The 19979-nt window shown below is 44.0% G+C and overlaps 1 protein-coding gene across 5 annotated transcripts in view; it reads right to left on the bottom strand.

Annotated features, from left to right (window-relative positions):
- Nucleotides 1–1475: 1475 nt before the first annotated feature.
- Nucleotides 1476–19979, bottom strand: part of ESYT2 (extended synaptotagmin 2) — an 82290-nt gene continuing 63786 nt past the window's right edge. For 4 of the 5 annotated variants that reach the window (XM_060633527.3, XM_060633525.3, XM_060633528.3 and 1 more), the window contains 10 exons: nucleotides 18993–19055; nucleotides 15675–15749; nucleotides 14693–14779; nucleotides 12485–12634; nucleotides 10137–10522; nucleotides 8887–8985; nucleotides 6990–7121; nucleotides 5207–5312; nucleotides 4351–4400; nucleotides 1476–4254 (listed from right to left, as the gene is read on the bottom strand). In XM_060633527.3, the coding sequence (XP_060489510.3) occupies nucleotides 4209–4254; nucleotides 4351–4400; nucleotides 5207–5312; nucleotides 6990–7121; nucleotides 8887–8985; nucleotides 10137–10522; nucleotides 12485–12634; nucleotides 14693–14779; nucleotides 15675–15749; nucleotides 18993–19055 (1194 nt within the window). In that variant the 3' untranslated portion in view covers nucleotides 1476–4208. The remainder of the gene's footprint in view (nucleotides 4255–4350; nucleotides 4401–5206; nucleotides 5313–6989; nucleotides 7122–8886; nucleotides 8986–10136; nucleotides 10523–12484; nucleotides 12635–14692; nucleotides 14780–15674; nucleotides 15750–18992; nucleotides 19056–19979) is intronic. The other variant, XM_060633530.3, reaches the window with a different exon arrangement.

The following is a 19979-nucleotide window of genomic DNA, read 5'->3' on the forward strand; positions in this document are numbered from 1 at the left end:
AGACTTTAGCCTTAGTTTATTCAGCATCTGATCGTTCACAGTGATAAGCAACTAGAAAAAGATTTAGGTGACACCCTTATGATCTGTGCCCTTGAGAGCTGACAGCGCAGCCAGGAAATGGTTTTCAATAAAGCAGAACCACGGGCACCTGGGTGGCTCAGCGGGTTAAGCGTCAGTCTTTTGAGTTCGGCTCCGGTCGTGATCTCACCTTCGTGTCGGGCTCTTCGTTGACAACATGGAGCCTGCTTGGGATTCTCTCTCTGCCCCTCTCCCATCCTTTCTACCTCTCAAAAATACGCTGTAAAAAAGATAAAGCAAAGCACTGCAGTGATGCTAAGTCTATGACTGGAAGCAGCACAGTGCTGAGAGGCCTTGTAACGGGGGCAGGGGGTGTTGGTTCGGGACACCCGGGGAAATCCACTCCAAGCCAGGAAGTGAAGGGCAGTGGGAGTCAGCTAGGCCAGGGGCAGGGGAAGGGCAGGTTTGGGGTACTGATGGGAAGGAGGGTGGGAAGTCTGTGGAACCGAGAGGAAGCGTCAGGGGTGGGCGGCACCGTGGAAGGAAATACGGCTGGGAAGGCCTCAGGGCGTGGTATGCTGGCGGGGGGGGGGGGGGGGGGGGGGGGGGGCTTTATTCCAAGAGCAAGGGAGAGCGGTAGTGAGTTAGAGACGTGTTTTAAAAGACCGCCCGGCCTGCGGCATGGAGGGTGCAGGGGGAGGGGCCACAGCTCCAGCGCTGGGGGTGGCAGGCAGCACGGGCAGGGCCGTGGGCTCCTAGCAAAGCGGACGTCTTCTCGACTTGAACCGAAGGGCCTGGGGTCTGCACGTGGGAGGGAGACAGAGGGACGGCCGAGGTCGCCACCTCAAGCTCCCGGACAGACACCGGCAGCCGGACAGAAACACCGCGGGCCCCTCAGTGCAGAGGGCTAACAAGGAGGCGCCGGGTTAGCGGGTGTTGAGCCCAGCGGCAGAGTCTGCGTTGCAGACATCAACGTGGACACCAAGCTGTCAAGGGCTGTCAAGCAGAATGCAGAGTAAACATTAAAAGAGGGACTGGGACTAAAACTTGCGTCCATCCGCATTTACGGTCTGGCTGGAGAACCGGAGGGCCAGGCGTGTGGCCGCGGGCGCCCCGCGGCGGGGGGGGGGGGGGGGGCTCCTCCCGGGCTCCCCCTCCTGCCTCAGCCGGCCTCTCGTCCGCTCTTCTCAGGACTCCGCTTACAAAGCGCACAAAAAGACCGTCGTTTTCTACTCGCGATGGCCTTTCAGACGAGTGTTTCCAAGCCTCCGAGTCCAAGGCAGGCAGAGAAGAGCCAAGATGGGAACAAGAGGACGAGTATCAGCGACCTGATGTTCCTTTGAAAATGAAAGAACTCACAAATAGCATGTATAAAGAATCTACTTACTACTTTTCAAGTTATTTGACCACACGTTAAAAATTTCATTTCAAAAGACAAAGGAAAAACAAATCACAAGTGAGCTAACGTAAGAGTTTATTGAATAAATACATGCACTGTCATGTAAAATTAGTTGATCAAAAAGGACATTCTCTAATAACAATTAAAAAAAGCCCTCCGCCGTTTTCCATCTGCAGTGGCGGACAGCCCGAGTATAAACGCGCATATACGCTGGTCTCCACTGAGCTTCGGTTCCTGAAGAAAAAGGGCTGACCTCCTGACGAACACTATCTCGTAGCACAGAATAGAGTTGCCGTGAGTACAGCAACGATCTGGAACTTGGAAACACCGGCGTCACACTTCCATACGCTAAGGCACAGGAGAAGCAACCCACATGGACAAACAGAACTCAAATCTGTGTAAGTTAATTTTCCTCCCGTTGATTCGGCTCAATACAGAGAAGTTAACGTTCCCTTTTCCTAGACGAATCGGTCATTAAGGAGCAGGGATGCCGATCTGGGGACCCTGGAGTGCGGAGTCCGGCCGTGAGCGGAATTCTCAGTCCTTCCCACGGAATACCACAGCTTCCCACTGACCGCTCACTTGGCCGTGAAGGACAGAATCACACCTGGAAAGGTTTTTTTGTTTTACGTCCTCAGAATCGTCCCTTTCCTTCTAAAGAGAAGGAAGCCCGCTGCCAAGGTCCATCTCCAGGCTCCTCCGTCCCTGCGGCACAAGGCGGGTGTCACGCTGCCACTGGCTTTATACTCTTCCTTGTACTTATTTTGCCTAATTGCTTAGAGCGCTGCATAAGGTGAATACATACCGCAAGGTGAGCACAAGGCAAAACCCAGATGTTCAGGATGTTGGTAAAAATTACTGGTATTGTTAATCCCAGTGAGCGGTCGTTCCCTTTTTATAGATTATGCCAGAGGCCCTTCAACAGACTCAACTGAAAAAAAATCTTCAACAAATCTAATACCATGGACCGACGACTAGGTTTATTAAGTAATTACCTGCCTTTATCGCGCTGCTAAAACACCACCGCAGTTAATGTTTTGTGGGCACCAATATATTCATCCATTTCCTCCTGTACATTAACATGGGAAATGGTTTATAATGAGGCTTTATAGTGAAGTTCCATCAAGTAGGAAGCAGGGAGATTACACTGGTCTTTATGATTACATGAACTGTGTTGTGAGGCTATAGGCTCCATTATATATAAACCTCCGGTTTAAAGTGTGAACTAAAAGAAGGGTAAGATCTGTTGGCAGGCAGAAGTACGCAAGGTAACAACCAGCATCCACCACAGGCACTTTGGTGTGTTTGGTCACACGGGCCGCCCACGAGTCCGTGGAGGGATTCATGGTAAGATCCCCAGTTTCAACCACAAAGCTCGATTTCCCCAATGTCCTCACACATGATTTCAGAATGTTCTGATAGCTAAGGACTCATTTGCAACATACAGCTTAACATACTGAAAACTCTTTCTGAGTCCGTGCGTGTTTCTCACAGGCGAGCACGGCTTAGACACTGCCACGGAGCCTCAACCCCCAAGAGGTCTGGGACTCGAGGATGTAAAACATGCTTTCAGTAATCTAAACAGGAAAACATATTCCAAAACAGAAAGTGTATAACAATATCCCAATACCGAGGTCAGTCACGGCATAAAGTGAGGAAACCCCGGAAACGGTTAATTACAATCACCAGCCGCCGTGCTGGAACCCTGTGGCCCCAAGAGTGGCCTCTGTGTTGGGCAAAAGGAAGCCAAGGCCACCTCAGGGGTTCTGTCAACCTATGATGTCACACTGACAGGTGAATGAATGAGCTGTTGGTTTAAAACAACTTCCTCCTTACCCAGATCCACCCCACAAATTCTGTGGTGACCACGTGAGCCTGTCTCTGTCTTCACAGGCTGGGAAAACACTGAAAACTAACAAACCTTATGACCGACTATTTCACAATAGCCTAACTGCTAACACTGAAAATTTGGGTTGTATTTTAGGAAGTATAACTGTGTATCTGTGTACTATTTCATGAATACATTCTATCAAGCAATTAAGACATTTCATGGAAGAAACTTCAAGTTAGTGCACCATGATGACATGACATCCTCTTAGTATTATGTATTACTCAGTTACACATTTTTCCTTAGAAGCACTTCATCTGACTTCTCAAAAATACATATTTATATTTATAAAAGTGGTAATATTTTGAATATTTTCTTCATTCGTGATGGGCAGAACTATACTTATTTAATATTTAATCTTTCAGCTTTTCTTTTTAAAAAGAAAAATACCACAAAATTGGTCACTGAGAACTTTTCCTGCAAAGACAAAATGATTATGTGTCATAAGAATTTAATAAGTCTTAGAAAAAAAATATATTTCCTTAATCCATGTTCTTCAGAGTTCAAACCAGCAGGTAGAGATTATAAAAAATAGTCTATTTACATGGCAGAGTGTACCTCAGCGATGTACAAAACAAGGCAACAGTAAAGCATATACATAGATCTGCTTCCTCGTCGATACAACGGACATACAGCCTTACGCGACACGGTAACTAACTACTACCCTATTATACGCTAGAATAACCGGCAAATACTACAGGAAATTAAACATATAAAATTTAATGATAATATTGGCCAAATATGCCTAAAACGTCAACATGTTTTATAAAACTATTAAGATATGTATAACTAAATACATTGAAATTATAAAAACAATATTGGTACGTCTGTGGGAGGGTGCGCTGCGAGCGCACGAAGGTGGTTGGCACACCAGGGGGGGGGGCTCCTCGTGCCCGGCAGGGACTACGTCACCACGTGTGGTCTCGTGCCATCTTCTGTGAGGTCGTACCTAGGGGTGCATGGGGACATGACAAGAGACATGTGGTCAACCGGGGAAAGTGTTGTGGAATAGACACACGGGGCTCGTCCGTGCTGGGACACTCACCACTGGGTCCAGCCCTTGGCCAGTTCTTCGGACGCCAGACCGACCAACACCTGTGGGTTAAACGACACCTGTAACAGCGGGTGGAGCCCCGATCTCTCTGACCTCCTGCGGCCTCAGTATGGAACCCACTGTGTTATTTTGAGTCTCTCCCTGTCAGTGTTTTTGACCCTGATGACCCCCCATGAATGATATGGCGATCACATCCAAGAGCTCTGCCCTGTATCCAGGACTCTCAAAGTTCGGTTATGAAGAAGGATCAGTGCTGATAATTTACAGGGATATCGGCTCACGCTCCATTAGTGCCAGCACAGTGGATCCGGATTATCTGCAAGCGGTACATAATTCAAAACTCCTCTTCCCTAACTCAGCCTCTGTGTACATTTAATGTTAAAGAATATATAATCTTATGCAAGAGTTACGTGTGAATTCTGACAAAGACCAGAATAAATTCAGAGAAATAAAGGCACTAATTTGTTAGAAAAAGAATAGTTGGTTAGTGGAGGAGGCGGAACTGCAAGAGAATATTTTCCTTCATGTTTTCTTTCAATGTGACTCAACATTTCTTTAATTAAAAAATTAATCTTTTCTTCAACTCTACGTTCACAGCATTTGTGTGAGTAACATGCCCAATAATATGATTATGTAAAAACAATGAAAATAAAGTAATTTTCAAAATGTACTCATATTTTAGATGCCATGGTCTTTCATGGTCCACTATTTTATAAATAAGCATTAATCAGAGAGGAAGTCCCCCTTCTTTCCATTGATTTAAGTATGGTCTAAAACAATGCCCTTTGGGTACGTGCTTAATGTTTATAAGATATAGGAACCGATCACGGTTATTTTTTAAACTTACTTTGCCAAGAAGCCCTTTGTCTTTGGACAGGAAGCCACCACTGTTCTTTACTGCTACATCCAGCGTCCTCCTCTGTACTTCTGGTAATGAAACGCTGAAATCAAAGCTGACACGGGAAAAAGAGGGCCGCCCTTAAATTTCTCCATAATGTTGTTGTATTCTCATTATAACCAAAAAACAACCTTTCTGCTTACAAGACAGTTCTAAATGTTATGCTGTTTTTTATTATAAAATTGAGTTCTGTTCAATGTTTGGATCTGGCATTTCATGAAGACTCAAAAACAATTTTTGTTTCCCTTATTTTGCAAACATAACCAAAGACTCTGGCCTCCTAAGTATGTGAAAGGCCGTATGTAAGTGATGAATTACCGAATTCTACCCCTGAAACCAACACTGCATTAATATTACTAATTACTAACATATTAGTAACATGTCAACTAAAATTTAACTAAAAATTAAAAAAAAAATCAAATAAAACAACACTAAGTATGCGAAAGACCCTACTGCCTGTGGCTCCCTCATGTATGGGGACGGGTGTTCTTTGAATGTCTGCCCTGAGTCTTCCTAGTAGTTACAATGGGGGACTGTGGATGTAGGTAGGACCCACTGGTTTTCTCATCCAGGCCAAAAGACTAAACAGCAGTGATTACAAAGCCGGGGTGAGTGAAATAAAGAAAAGTAGTATGTGATACAGCTTCATGGAAGGGAAAAGATACGCAGTGCACTTTTTAATGGCCGAAGTCAGATGCTACAAACAAAAATGCCTCCAGGGAACCAAGTCCTCAAAGCTGGCTGGAGTTCAGCCACTGTGAGTCAGGGTCTCTGGCAAACCAGAGGGCAGAGGGCCTAAGGCCCGGGAGGGATGTGGCTGGGATGTGGCTGGAATGTGACCAGCCTTCAGGGAGCTTCAGCAGCTAGAATCCCAGACTTGCAGGGGGCGCGGAGGGGCGTTTCCGAATCCTTAACTTTGGCTGCGGCTAAGTGAGAACACTGTCAAAATGTGCTCACACCAGGGACTGGTGCACACCTCCTGTCAGTTTCTGTCTGTGATTTAAAAAGAGTTGCTGGCGTGAACATAGGAGAAACAACCAGTCCATTTAAAGATAAATGTAAACAAAAGTGACACCATTTGACTATATGATTTCCCAAAATGCTGTTGGTTTTTTTTAGCTGTAGACACTGTAACGTAAGGTAACGAGTTTGCAGACTGAAGCTCTTAAGGGTGGCGCAAGGCCCCCGGAGGTCCTCGAGGTGCTCTCTGGAGATCAGCACCGATGGCAGAAGCAGATATGACCTCTACTAAGACAGACCATTAAAGGGATCTGCGAAAATGTTAGACAATAATGCCATTCTTTTCACTTTTTTATTGTTTTGGAAACTAGTTGTTTTTCAGAAGAATGTTGTATTTTAAGATGTCATAGACTTATTGTTATTTAAAATAAACTTAAAATATACTTATTGTTGAATTCTTAGTTTTTATTTATAAGTCAGAAAAATCAATAGATACAACCGCCCAGGATGGAAGTTCCGCGAGGTCCACAATCACCAGTTTCCCTTCCACAGTGTGTACAGCCTGAACTTACTATGTTTAGCCACTTCTAGACCAAGTTCAAAATGTTCATTTATTTATGTTAACAAGTCCGTGTGTGCTAATCTGGAGTTTTTTCACTGATACTTCCCAACAGTTTGTTGGTTGAAATGCATTAGTCATTCAAAGGTATTTGATCAAGCCTTTTTTAATTTCTGAATTCGACAGCCTACCCATCTTGAGTGAGCACCATACCTCTGGTCAAACACGGGGTTCAGTGTTTTCTTTGACACGTGTGTTTTTCTCCTTCCTGACCTCCTCTTGTCTGGTAACAAATACATGCGGACATAGGGGTCAGAGCCATCTTCAGAGAAGGCAATGAGATTTCTTACGACACAAACCAGAGAACACTCGATATTAGAATCTAGGAAAACGACCGTTAGCATCACGTTCAAACTTCCTACTTTGATTTATATTTATCTACACCACTGAGAAGCAGAAAGGAACAAAGTGAGTTTCTGTCCTCACCCTGTGCTAGCTTGTTGGCGGACGCAACTTTCACCTCCGTTTCTTGAGCCCAGAGTTTGGGGGACATCCTGATACTTGCTCTGCTTTGAAAACGGAAGCTGTTGTTTCTAATGTCCAGCTTCTCCCAGTGGGAGGGGATGTGGTTGGCCTCACACCAAGGGAAACCCCATCCTCAGTGCTGCCAGGCTGCTCCCCCAACTCTGTGCCCTTCGTTCACCTAAACCTTTCACCTCCTTTGTGCAACCCACGCTGCTCTTCTCCTCGGACACCTGGTCTGAGCCAAACAGAGTCTGGGAGTTAATTATATGCAACCACTTCAAATTATTCACTTACCGATCAACCTGAAAATCTAGTTAGGGGACTATTTGCTGAGAGTCCTCTACAACAGTAATTATCTCACAGCAAGAATGTATAAGGTGCTCAATAAATAGGTTCAGAACTGAAGTCTACATTTATATAATTTCCTATGTTTCTAACAGCCTTTTATTATTTTTTTTAAGTTTATTTATTTACTTTGGGAGAGAGAGAGAGAGAGAGAGAGAGAGAGAGAACCCACGTGCATGAGCAGGGGAGGGGCAGAGAGAGAGGGAGACACAGAATCCAAAGCAGGCTCCAGGCTTCGAGCTGTCAGCACAGAGTCCAACGTGAGGCTTGAACTCACAAACTGTGAGATCATGACCTGAGCTGAAATCAAGCTCAACCCAAGAGTCAAATGCTGAGCACCCCAGGCGCCCCTCTCACAGCCTTTAATAAGATCCAAATACTTATGCCGTACATTTATATCCTAACTACTACTGAGAGAAGTCACACAGAAGGGAAATAATTAGTCGGCTCCATAGCATCATCACTAATCAAAGACAAATTAAAGCAACGCTGCCAGCTCATGTTACACTTACTAAATCAGTACGCTGCACAATAAACTTCCTGATGGGGGCAGGAGAAGATACACCTGTACCCTGGGTACCAATGCCAGCTGGCATGTTCCAGAAATAGTCTTGAAAGACTATTGGCAATACCTGTCATGATCTCATCAACCTTTTGAGATCCTCCGAATTACTGACAAAAACTTACTCCTGGAAATTTAATCTCAAAGAGACACTTCAAGAAAAATATGTTCATTACCATGTTACATGTAACTTGGACAATCTAAACATCCAGCCATATGGAATGTTGTATAAACTGCAGTAGAGCAGTTCAAGATGTAGTACAGGGGCACCGGGTGGCTGAGTGGGCTAAGCATCCGACTCTTGATTTCGGCTCGGGTCATGATCTCAGGGTGCGTGGGTTCCAGGCCCACCTCAGGCTCTGTGCCGACAGCGTGAAGCCTGCTTGGGACTCCGTCTCCCTCTCTCTCTGCCCTTCCCCTGCTCTCTCTCTCTCTCTCTCTCAAAACAAATAAAAATAAACTTAAAAAAAGGAGTGGATTACAAAGCAACCAAAATGTTTATGAACAGAAACAATGTCAAGAACAAAAAAAGAATGCAGCACTGAATACTAAGTCTGTAGCATAACATCATTACTTTGTCCTTCAAAAATGAAATGGGTTCATCTGTTTAGTGATGTCAGAGCTAACACTGGCCTCTCATCTAAAGCCCACCTGGGGGTTCCCGGGGGCCCAGCTCACCTGCAGGAGTGCACGACCACCACAAGCTTGTTTCTCTGCGAGCTGTGTCGGATGGTCAGCTGGATCTGCCCCAGGGGCGACTGCCCCAGTGTCGTCCCACTGGGGAAACAAAGCGAGAGGTTATAGCTCTCCTCAGAACTGAACGGGAGTGAGTCAACTGGCACAAAAACAATCAAATTACCCACGGACTTGAGCATAATCTGGACTTCTATTAATCAACCAGTCAAACTCATATCTCAAATAAGGTTTCAACATAACTTAATTATCCAGAACTGACAGCTTTCCCAGTGAGGGCCCATGGTAAAAAGGAGACTCAGGAGATGTCCTCATTACAAACATCGATTCTGTGGTCTCTGCAAAGCAACGTCTAGCCTGTAAGGACCCAACTCTACGTGTGCTCCCTCAAAGCCCCACGTGCACTGCTTGCTCTGATTTTCCCGGCAGCCTCTCTCAGGAAGCTTCTCTCTCAGGGTTGAAGCGCAGACTCCCAAGCCCGCCAACGATTGCCCTGGTGCAATGTCCCTCAAGATCATCGCGGCTACTCCCCAAATTTAGCTCCTGAGAGAAGTGCTTTCTTATTTAAAGTTCTATCTCCTCCTAGAGCAAGAGAGGAAGGGACTGATTGCTTTCTTCTGAACGCTGAACCTGAGAAAGTACGCAGGAGAGAGCATGCGGAGTGTGGGTCACACGCGTGTGACTTCCTCAACCCCCAGGAGTGCGTTTCATCTCTGCCTCCGCTTCCTATGCCTCGACACACCTCTCGGAACAACAAACAGCAAGAACAGCTTCAAAGGGCCACTTCGTTCCTTCCACTGACGGGAAGAGGTTAACGCCTGAAGCTTATGATAACTGCAAGCTGCCTTCCTCCTTCTCTGAAGAGCCCAGGAGCACAAGTATGAATCCAAAGACTAGACAACACACGACCGGTGGTAGTAAGGGGGTGCTGAGCAAACAGGACTTGTTCTTCCAACACAGACACAACCACGGCACGAAGAGCGAGCATCAGCTCTAGGTCCCGCCTCCTGGTCTGAGGACAGGCACACAGGGGCTCAGACCCTCTTCTATTCACCCCGAACCCCACTGCTTCTTGGTCCCTAGTCAGGTCCTAGAAATGGCAGGTTTATTTTAAAAGGCAAACACTCAGTGAGCAAAAGGGCAGGGACACCTCAGGCTCTTTTGGCTAACTCAAGACGACGTTAGCACGAGACGCGTGCTCTGATTGGACAAGGACAAAGGAGGGGTCTGGTTACTTCTCTAGCTGCCGCAGCCTCTGCCGAAGCTCCTGGGTGGCGATGGGCAGGGATATGTCTGAGGCTATGCTTGGAGTGGGCTCCTTAACGGAGATGTGGCTGGGGGAGCAGGTGGCACTGGTCTGGAGGCTGGAGGAGCTCCTGCCCAGGTCGCGTGGGCCTTGGGGGCTGGCCTCCACAGGCTGGGCCCCCTCTTCCACGCCAGGCTTATCGCTGCCCCCGACGACTGGTGTGCACGGGGCTGTGCTGCCATCACCGGAGCCCGGCGATGCGGACGCGTGAGATCTGACAGATATTTCTCTCCCTTCTTTGGAGACAGAGGGTCGCTTTACTTGAGCTGAGTGTTGGTGGTCTGGGGACCTTTCTGGCTTTTCAAGGTGGAGTATCTGCAAGTGGAAACAAACACAAAATTGAAATCAGTGACACTAGAATGGCCTGGTATATGAATGGCTTTAGATGTATTCACTTGCCAATGTCTACTGAAAACTTGGCAAAAACATTATAAACAGTCTAGTCTGTATGTCCAGCTACTCTGTTATTAGAGTGATGCCACATTATGGTAAGTAGAAAAAGGAGGGGCACCTGGGTGGCTCAGTCGGTCGAGCACCCAACTTCAGCTCAGGTCTTGACCTCACAGCTCATGAGTTCGAGCCCCGCGTCGGGCTCTGTGCTGAGAGCTCGGACCCTGGAGCCTGCTTCAGATTCTGTGTCTCCCTCTCCCTCTCTGCCCCTCCCTACTTGTGCTCTTTCTCGCTCTCAAAAACAAATAAAAATGTAAAAAATTAAAAAAATGCCTTAGTTCTCATTTAAAAAAAAAAAAGAAGAGAAAGGGAAGTTTAATCAAAATTATCGCTTCCATGACGTAAACATAATTTCTCTTCGGCCTCTTCTGTTTGCGTGCATTCTTGCACAGCTGTGGGGGTGACGTCATTGTTGGGCGAGCCTGAGCCGCGCGCCCCCAAGAAAGGATGAGAGGTGAGGGCCCCCTCCCCAGTGGGCTACTGCACACACCCAGCATGAACGCCGGAACGGCCTTCGTGTCCTTCGGCTTGTGTGAGCACGTGAACCTTCACTTCGCTGGCTTTTCACAGTCGGTGGTAAGGCGTGCAACATTCCACTGAACAAGAGCCCACACCCCAAAACCCTGCGCTCCAGGGTTGCTGCAACAGTGTCAAGTCTCCCTCCTTGTAAAAAATAAAGCTGCAGCAAACATCTTCATGTTCGTGGCCTCTGTGCATTCTGTCTTCTTACTGAAGGTCAGATCTCCAGAGAACGGGTTCCTGGCCCAAGGGGCTCCGTGACCCGTGGTCTGCAGACACTGCCTATCTCCAGAGTCGGAACCAAGTGCAAAGAGATCATGAACACTGAACCCTCCACAGACCGAGGTTGCTTGGAGTTTTTAAAAAGTGGGTTCTTCATTTTAATTTGCATTTTATTTTATTTTAAAACAATGTTTATTTATTGAGAAAGCACGCGTGCACATGAGTGCGGGAGAGGCAGAGAGAGACGGAGAGAGAGGGTCCAGAGAAGGCTCCGTGCTGACAGCAGCGAGCCCCGCGTGGGGCTAGAACCCACGAACCGTGAGGTCATGACCTGAGCTGAAACCAAGAGTCGACTGAGCCACCCAGGCGCCCCTTAATTTGCATTTTAAAAATTAGTGAGTTTTGGGGCGCCTGGGTGGCGCAGTCGGTTAAGCGTCCGACTTCAGCCAGGTCACGATCTCGCGGACCGTGAGTTCGAGCCCCGCGTCAGGCTCTGGGCTGATGGCTCGGAGCCTGGAGCCTGTTTCCGATTCTGTGTCTCCCTCTCTCTCTGCCCCTCCCCCGTTCATGCTCTGTCTCTCTCTATCCCAAAAATAAATAAAAAACGTTGAAAAAAAAAAAAAAATTTAAAAAAAAAATTAGTGAGTTTTAGCATTTTCCAATCCACTTGCCAGTTTTATTTTGAACATTTCCTCAGGCACTCACAAGAGTCATTGTCTATTTTGTACAAAAAGTCTGTTTGTAATTTCTACCATCTTGAAGAACTGTATTACATTTTCTCTCCTGAATGACCTTTGAGAATTTAGCCTGGCCTGCTCAAGCAATCTGGAAATACCAGCTGGGGCAGATGTCTAAGTCCAAGCCTCAATTATCTCTCCCCTGAGCGCCTATAGTTGTCAGCAGTGGTTTCCTCGATCCCAGACAAGTGCCTTCCTGGCCCCAGGCTCGCAGCTATACCGCGGTCATCCTCCACGAGGGCCCATGCCCTTCACTACACTCTGGAGCAGCACCCAGGAGTCAGCCAGTCCGCCCCCCACCCCCCCCACCCCTGTCCACTCCTGTAATCGCTGCATGAGACTCCAGTACCCTGAGGGCGATCTTCATCTTCAGAGTGCTGTTTGGACCTGAATTACTGAGTTGAAATCGCTGGTTCATGGTCATGTCATTGCTGGTAAGCAGCTGACTGAGAGGGATCTTCAGGTGCCCCAGAGAACACTGATGCTGTTCATCTTTGACCTGCAGAACACACAGAACACATTTAGCTCTGAAGGGTCAAGACAGAAAATATAGAGGGGAGCCCGGGGGGCTCAGTCGGTTGTGCGCCGACTTGGGCTCAGGTCATGATCTCCCGGTCTGTGGGTTCGAGTCCCATGTCGGGCTCTGTGCTGACAGCTCAGAGCCTGGAGCCTGCTTCCAATTCTGGGTCTCCCTCCCTCCCTCTCTCGCTCTCTCTCTCTCTGCCCCTCCCCACCAGGCTTCCATCTCTACCTCAAAAATAAACATTAAAAGAAAAAAATACAAAAAAATGGAGAAATGTCCAAAATCAAGTCTTTTTTTTTTTTTTTTTTAAACTAGGCTCCATGCCCAGAGCGGAGCCTAACACGGGGCTTGAACTCGCAACCCTGAGATCAAGACCTGAACTGAGATCAAGAGTTGGTTGCTTAACTGAGTGAGCCACCCAGGCTCCTCCAAAACCCAGTCTTTAAAAAATATCTCAGCCATCTCTTTCTAAGTAGTGTTCTCATAAATGACGGACACAGTAGAAAACCTCTTAGAGACACAGAATGCTACAGTAAGTGAGGTTCCAACGAATCTCTCATTTCCTCATTGCACAGCTACAATGAGCACCAAAAAAGCACTGTGGGGTCACTTGGGGGGCCCAGTTAAGCATCTGACTTCTTTTAAAAATTTTTTTAATGTTTATTAATGTTTATTATAGGACATTAAAAAGACATTAAAGGGATATTCTAAATAATGTTGTGCCAAGAAACTCAACAATTTAGATGAAATAGATGAATTTCTTAAAAAACATAAACATCAGGGGTGCCTGGGGGCCTCAATCGGTTAAGCATCTGACTTCAGCTCAGGTCATGATATCACAGTTCATGGGTTCAAGCCCCACATCGGGCTCTGCTGACAGCTCAGAGCCTGGAGCCTGCTTCAGATTCTGTGTCTCCCTCTCTCTCTCTGCTCCTCCCCTGCTCTCACTCTGTCTCTCTCTCAAAAAATAAACATAATTTTTTTTTTAAAAGCATAAACATCAAAAATCATGAAGAAAAAAAGAGATACCCTAGATAAATCCATATCTACGAATGGAATATAATTTGTATTTAAATGCCTTCTCATGAAGAAAAGTACAGGCCTAGATGGCTTCACTGGTGAATTCTTGAAGCACGTGAGGAGAAAGCCCAATTCTACACAACTCTTCTAGAAAAATGCAAAGAAGGGAACATTCCCCAACTCATTCTAGGAGGACAGCACTACCCTGAGAAAAAAACAAACTTACAGATTAGGATCCTTCATGACTAAGATACAAAAACTCAACAAAATGTTAGCAAGTTACACTGAATACATAAAAAGGATACTACATCATGACCAAGTGGAACTTACCCCCAAACAAAGGTCTGTAAGGTTTAACATTCGACAGTCAACAATATAGTCCACCATGTTTACAAACATGAACATCATCTCAATAGTTATAGAAATAGTTATTGAAAATAGTTATAGAAATAGTTACAGAAAAGCCTTTGAGAAAATTCAACATCCATTCATGACAAAAACACGCAGCAAACTAGCAGCTGGAGTAGAAGGAAGCTTCCTAGACAACAGACCTAATGGTGAAACCTCAAGGCTTTCCCCTTGAGGTCGGAAGGGAGGGGAAGGGGTCTACTTGCTCCAGAGGCCGGAGGGCCCAGCAGGGCAAGAGGAGGCAGGAAAAGGAAGTGAAAGGCACCCAGATCGGACACACAGAAGTAGAAGTGACATAATTAGCAGACAACGTGACTACCAGGTAGAAGACAATCCTAAAGTATTCACAAAAAGCTATGAGAATAATCAAATACAATAATATAATATCCACATACAAAAATCATTTGCATTTCTAGATACTAGTAATCAAAAGTTGAAAACTGAAAAAAATTATGTATCAAAAAGTATGAAATACTTAGGGATAAATCTGACAAAGATGTATCAATTATGGTGATGAGTCCATGAACTGTACTCTTTAAATCTGGGCACCTCTTTGTATGTTGGTTATATTTCAACAAATCTATTTAAAAAATGCAAATAAAATACCTCGACTTCAAGGTCCTGGCGCTTGGGATTGTGAATGAAGAAGGTGAAGTTTTCTTCCCATACAGGTTCATTGGTTTTGTACCGAATCTGAAAGAAATAACCAAGTATCAGCTCTGTGGTATTTTCTGTGGAAAAGGGCTACCGAGACTGTGGTTATTCATTTATTGTGTTTGGAAGCTTAGGACTTTAATTAAATTCCAAGACACTTATTTGCTGAGCATGTGCTGTGTGTTAATTGTGAAAAGTGTTCAAAGATGGAGACAGTCCAAAGCTTTTAGAGTGTGTCAGGGAAATTGGCAGTTACGAAATCTCAACCTCTGAGCCCATCCCAATGACAAGAGTTCATCTGCTTGGTTTGGCCTTTGTTCTACTATTTTCCCAGGGACCACATAATGCTAGAAGTCAGGAAGCTTCCTAAATTGTGAAAATTTTAAAGCGAACAATGGCCTGTAACTGTAAATAATTCCTGAAATATTTTCTTTTAAATTAGGAAAGTGGAACACATTACAACAACAGCAACGTCCTCTGAATGCCACAGAATTGTGTTTGTTGAATTTTAAGGACTGCTGGTTATCTTTCAAACAAAATATTTATAGAGCATTCAAAGGAAACTTAGAAATTTATACCATGTCATTTATCCACGAAATCAAGCAAAAGCATATTATGGCATTTTTAAAATTTATTTTTTGAGAGGGAGACAGTGGGGGAGAGGAGTGGGGGGGGGAGAAGGGGGAGGGGGAGAGAGAAAGAGAGACAAACTGAGCTACCCAGGCACCCCCCTTTTTTTTGTTGTTGATATTTTTAAACATAAACAATACATTCGTTACCCAATAAAGAAGTTTGTTATCTGGGAACTAACTGATTTGAGAAAACGAGAGGAAGATAGGGAAATCAATGCCTCACGCCTGCACTAGCAGCCCGCTGACAGTCCCCACCTAAGACCAGTAACAGTGACATCATAGGAAACCAGTCAGCACCTCACCTTGCTCTCCTGGGCCTTGTGTCCAACTGACATCTGGACAAGAGGGTTTGGATTGCTGTTTATTTTCTTCCCTGACTATCCAAAAACAAACAAACAAACAAAAAATAAGACAAAATAAGTAAACATACATCTTGAACTGGGGCTTACTAAAAATGAAATTAGTGGCTCATATGAATAGTCATTTCTAATTAATTCTGACACTTCAGTTACAGGGACTATCTGGGAACAATTTAACTGGAAAATAATTGCTGAGCATATCCAAAGCCATAATTGGGTCTACCATGAAATAAATTAAGAAAATTCCTATTTCCATATGATTTTTAAATGCTAAGGCCTTTTATTTTTAAAGCAAGCTAGTTTGGAAAAATGCAAACTTCTAAATATCTTTAATGCTAATTCCAGCTCTCAAAACTCATGTTACTAGGATAAGAAAATGAGTAAGTGCAGCAAATGGAAACAAAAGCATGAGGAAGGACAAACATCTGGAACATACACTTCTGAATAGTCCCCTGGTGGGAATAATAAACACACTACAAAGTATCAGAGACATATCTTCACATTTTTAACTTCGTACCTTCTGTGCAAACATGTAGCTATCAGATATCACTTCTTGCTTACCAGCTCCTAAGTAATTCTGACTGGAAGAATAAACATCAATCTAGAACTGCATTAAATTAAGCAGATATAAATATAATGAGAAAAACTCAGGAATAAGAAAACAAATGGTGAGAAGCATACCTGAGCAGACAGGTGAAAGAACATAGTGGGACACAACATACATGGGACATGAGGTTTATTTCTAACTTAGCCCCACAAGAAGATGCAGTTAAATATCTGTGTTAGTGGGAATTAATTAGGTCACAAAAATGTTTTGTTGTTGTTGTTGTTGTTAAACAATTTTAGAGTCAATCCTTAACACTACAGCAATGATAGAAATAGGTGTCAAATTCATAGGATTATCGGAATATTATTAGCCCAAACATACAATGATAATCTATTTTCTGGTTCATCTTTTTGGTGTGAATAAATTCTGCAAAACGAAATAAACACCATTAAAAAAAGAAAACATCCAAGGTTATAAACTACTGTGGCAGAGAATATGAACTCTTCACCTAAATCCTTCCTTTACCACTGGAACCCGGAGTTCTAGGTGGGCACGAGTCCTCTGCACATGAAAATTCTATTTCCCAACTTCCCTTGCAATTGGGTGTGGCCAGGACGCGGGCTGGCCTCTAGTGAGGGCGCCCTCCTTTGTGGAGCCACTTTGGCTGGAGATGCTGAGCCGCGGGGCCAAGGCAGGGTTCTGCTACGCCGGAGGGAATGAAATCGTCCTCTGATATAGCAACTGCTTTGATACAGAAATTGCTTCTTAGCTAGGGTAGGTCACTTCATCTCTGAAAAAGCAGCTGTTTCACTCCTAAAGTTACCGTGCCTTATCAATTTTGAGACACAATTTTTCTTTTTTTACCTTTCTAACATCTCTTGAAAAATTTATGGAGCTGTTTCGGGGCGGATCCCAATTGGGACACAGTTGTTCTTGCCTTAACCAATTTATTTTGCTTCTCTCTTCCTTTTGTTGTGTGCATGACATAATAAAAATCTGTATTTATCCTGAGTCTAAGAATTCTTCCAGTAGACACAAACACTATCAAACCTTAATGGAGCTTTTTTTTCTTAGTGGCACCTAAAATAATGGTGTATTTTTAAACAAATGATGTTCCAGATTCTATGAAAGAGGTTAAATCGTTAAGTCTTGTACCACAATGCAGTAGTCAAAATGCATCAGCCCCAGTCAGATACACAGGTATAATGAAAGTATGAGTTTTTATTTTATGTTTTAACATTTTATTTTTTAATTTTCTATATGAATTTTAAGTAGGCACCACAACCAACGTGGGGCTTGAACTCACGACCCTGAGATTAAGAGTCGCACGCTCTACTGAGCCAGCCATGCATCCCGAAAATGTGAGTTTAAGTTAGACTGTCTTGAATTAAGTTTCAGTGGTTTACAACTGATTGTTGAGACCTACATGTTTCATCTATTTGAACTTTGGTTTTCATGTTTAAATAATGGCCACAATGCCATTTCCAAGGCCTTGCCGTTACACTTAAATGAAATGGTAAAATATCAATTAAAATGTACATATTATGCTAGCTACACTGAGCACTTTTTACACGCGTGATCTTATTTAATTTACTCGATACCCCTAAAAAGATCCTATCACTTCCAGTCTATAAGTAGCAGAGGACCGGACATCTCACTACAGGTTATACTGAGGAGTTGGGCAAGGCTGCAGTTCAAACCCAAACAGTCTGACTTAGAGCCTTCATTGCAACCGTTTCGTCTCGCTGGTCAATGATCCCCAGACATCAAAGAAACGGTGAGGAAAGACTTGATCTAATCCCTTCCAGTGTTACTGGAGCGGTTACTTCAACTACCGTGCTAACCACTACTGCAAAGGAGTAACTCACTGCTGGGTCACACCTCATGGCCTCAGTACAGGTGAGGACTTAATAAATTTACAGCAGAAAGCAGACATTTTGTCAGTCTTCTTCACTCAAAATTTAACTTCTTTTTCTAGATGAAGCTGATTCAAAACCATTCCTTCGGACAGAATTTTCTTGAGACCATTATATTTAAATCCCCCCCGCCCCCCCCCCCCCCCCCGCCCCAATATTTGATCCTAAAATGTTCGAAAGAATCGGAAAAAAAATAATAAAACACTGTAAGTCATAGAAAACTTTTAACAATTTGGCCAGAAAATACATGTTCATGTTGTTTTAGGGAGTGGAGCTTAGTTTTCAATATACCTCATTTAATGAAACTTAAAGCTTCTCAAAAGATCTGTCACCCAAACCCAGCAGCACCAAAAGCCATGAGGTCACCGACTCAGACGGCCCTAACTCAGCATATTGGAAGAGGTGATTTCTAAATGGATAGTCACAGTGCACAAGGAATACCTTGAAATCATAATCTAAAGATTGGTTATGTTTTTAAATAGACCTTCTATTTCACCATTTTCACCAATTCAAATCCAATTAAAATGCAGAGGATTTAAAAGTACCTTAGATACTGCTGCCTGAGGCCAACAAAACAGAAGTCTAATTTACCATATTGGTACTTTATAAAATTTATCTTCAAAGCTGACTTAATTTCTTCTAACTACTAATTCTTGGGTAAACAAAAAAAGGATCCAACTAGACAATTAATTACTATATTACTATGGGAGACAGTTTGTCAATAAACCCATGTGAGTTAAAATATCATCTCTTTCAATATGTTTCAATTAAGTTTTCAAAGGGAAACTATTAGTTTACCTTTAAAGCTTTCTGAACTGCAGACTTCTTCAAGACATCAGGGTTAAATTCTAATGGGTTACTCTTTCAAGTCAGAAGAAAATGAATATACCAAGGGTTAATAAAACATGCAATGAGGAGTTTATGTAAGGTTAATAATGACACGAAAATTTATGAGAACAAACAAAAAAATCTTTAAATGAAAACCACCAACAAGAATGACACAGTAAAAATCATTTGTAGCACATACAATTCTTCTTTATGCCCAAGATTTTATCTTAGGATAAACCTTTAATCTATAAATATCAGAATACATTTCCTCTGATTACTGTGATCCTTTACGATTACTGTTCTTTCGCTCCCACCCCTCGTCTTTGGGATTTGAAAAAATCCAGGAGTGACACTTTAAGAAAGGGTTCTGTTTACTATTCTTAACCTGAATAAACTCATGAAGACGTCACCCATGACAACACTAAAGGTTTTATCTGACGTACAAGTGGATGGGCTCAAGATGCCCACGTGGCTCTCAAGCCCAATCACACCCCATACGAGCAGCTGACCCTTCCCTTGCTTCTGAACTTTACCTTCGTGCAAAACCACAGCAGAAGTGGGCCTTTTCCACTTCACTGCCATTCTCTCCCGAGTATCGAACGCAGGGGCTGAACACTTCGTTTCAAAAGTGTATCCTGGCTTTAAAGTTCTATTATTACGGGTTTTATGTCCTAGTTTCATTGACTTTTTTTTTTTTTTCCATATCATTACTTTCTTGCCTTCAAGAGGACAAGGCAGAGCTGTCTGTAAGCTCCTTCAAGGACTGACATTTAACATGGAAGATTTTATCATTTCGGTTGTAATTTCAAATGACAAACTGCTTTTTGTTATGTTTTTATTAAACAGCAGACATCATGGTGAAGAAAGATGGACAGCCAACTTCCCAGCCTCCGGTGGCCATGGCAGGCTGGGCCAGATGGGAAGACGGAACATCCAGCCCAAAGGAATTCACGTGAC

The sequence above is a fragment of the Panthera onca genome, chromosome A2 (genome assembly GCF_046562875.1).
Source record: "Panthera onca isolate mPanOnc1 chromosome A2, mPanOnc1 haplotype 2, whole genome shotgun sequence".
NCBI classification, from domain to species: Eukaryota; Metazoa; Chordata; class Mammalia; order Carnivora; family Felidae; genus Panthera; species Panthera onca.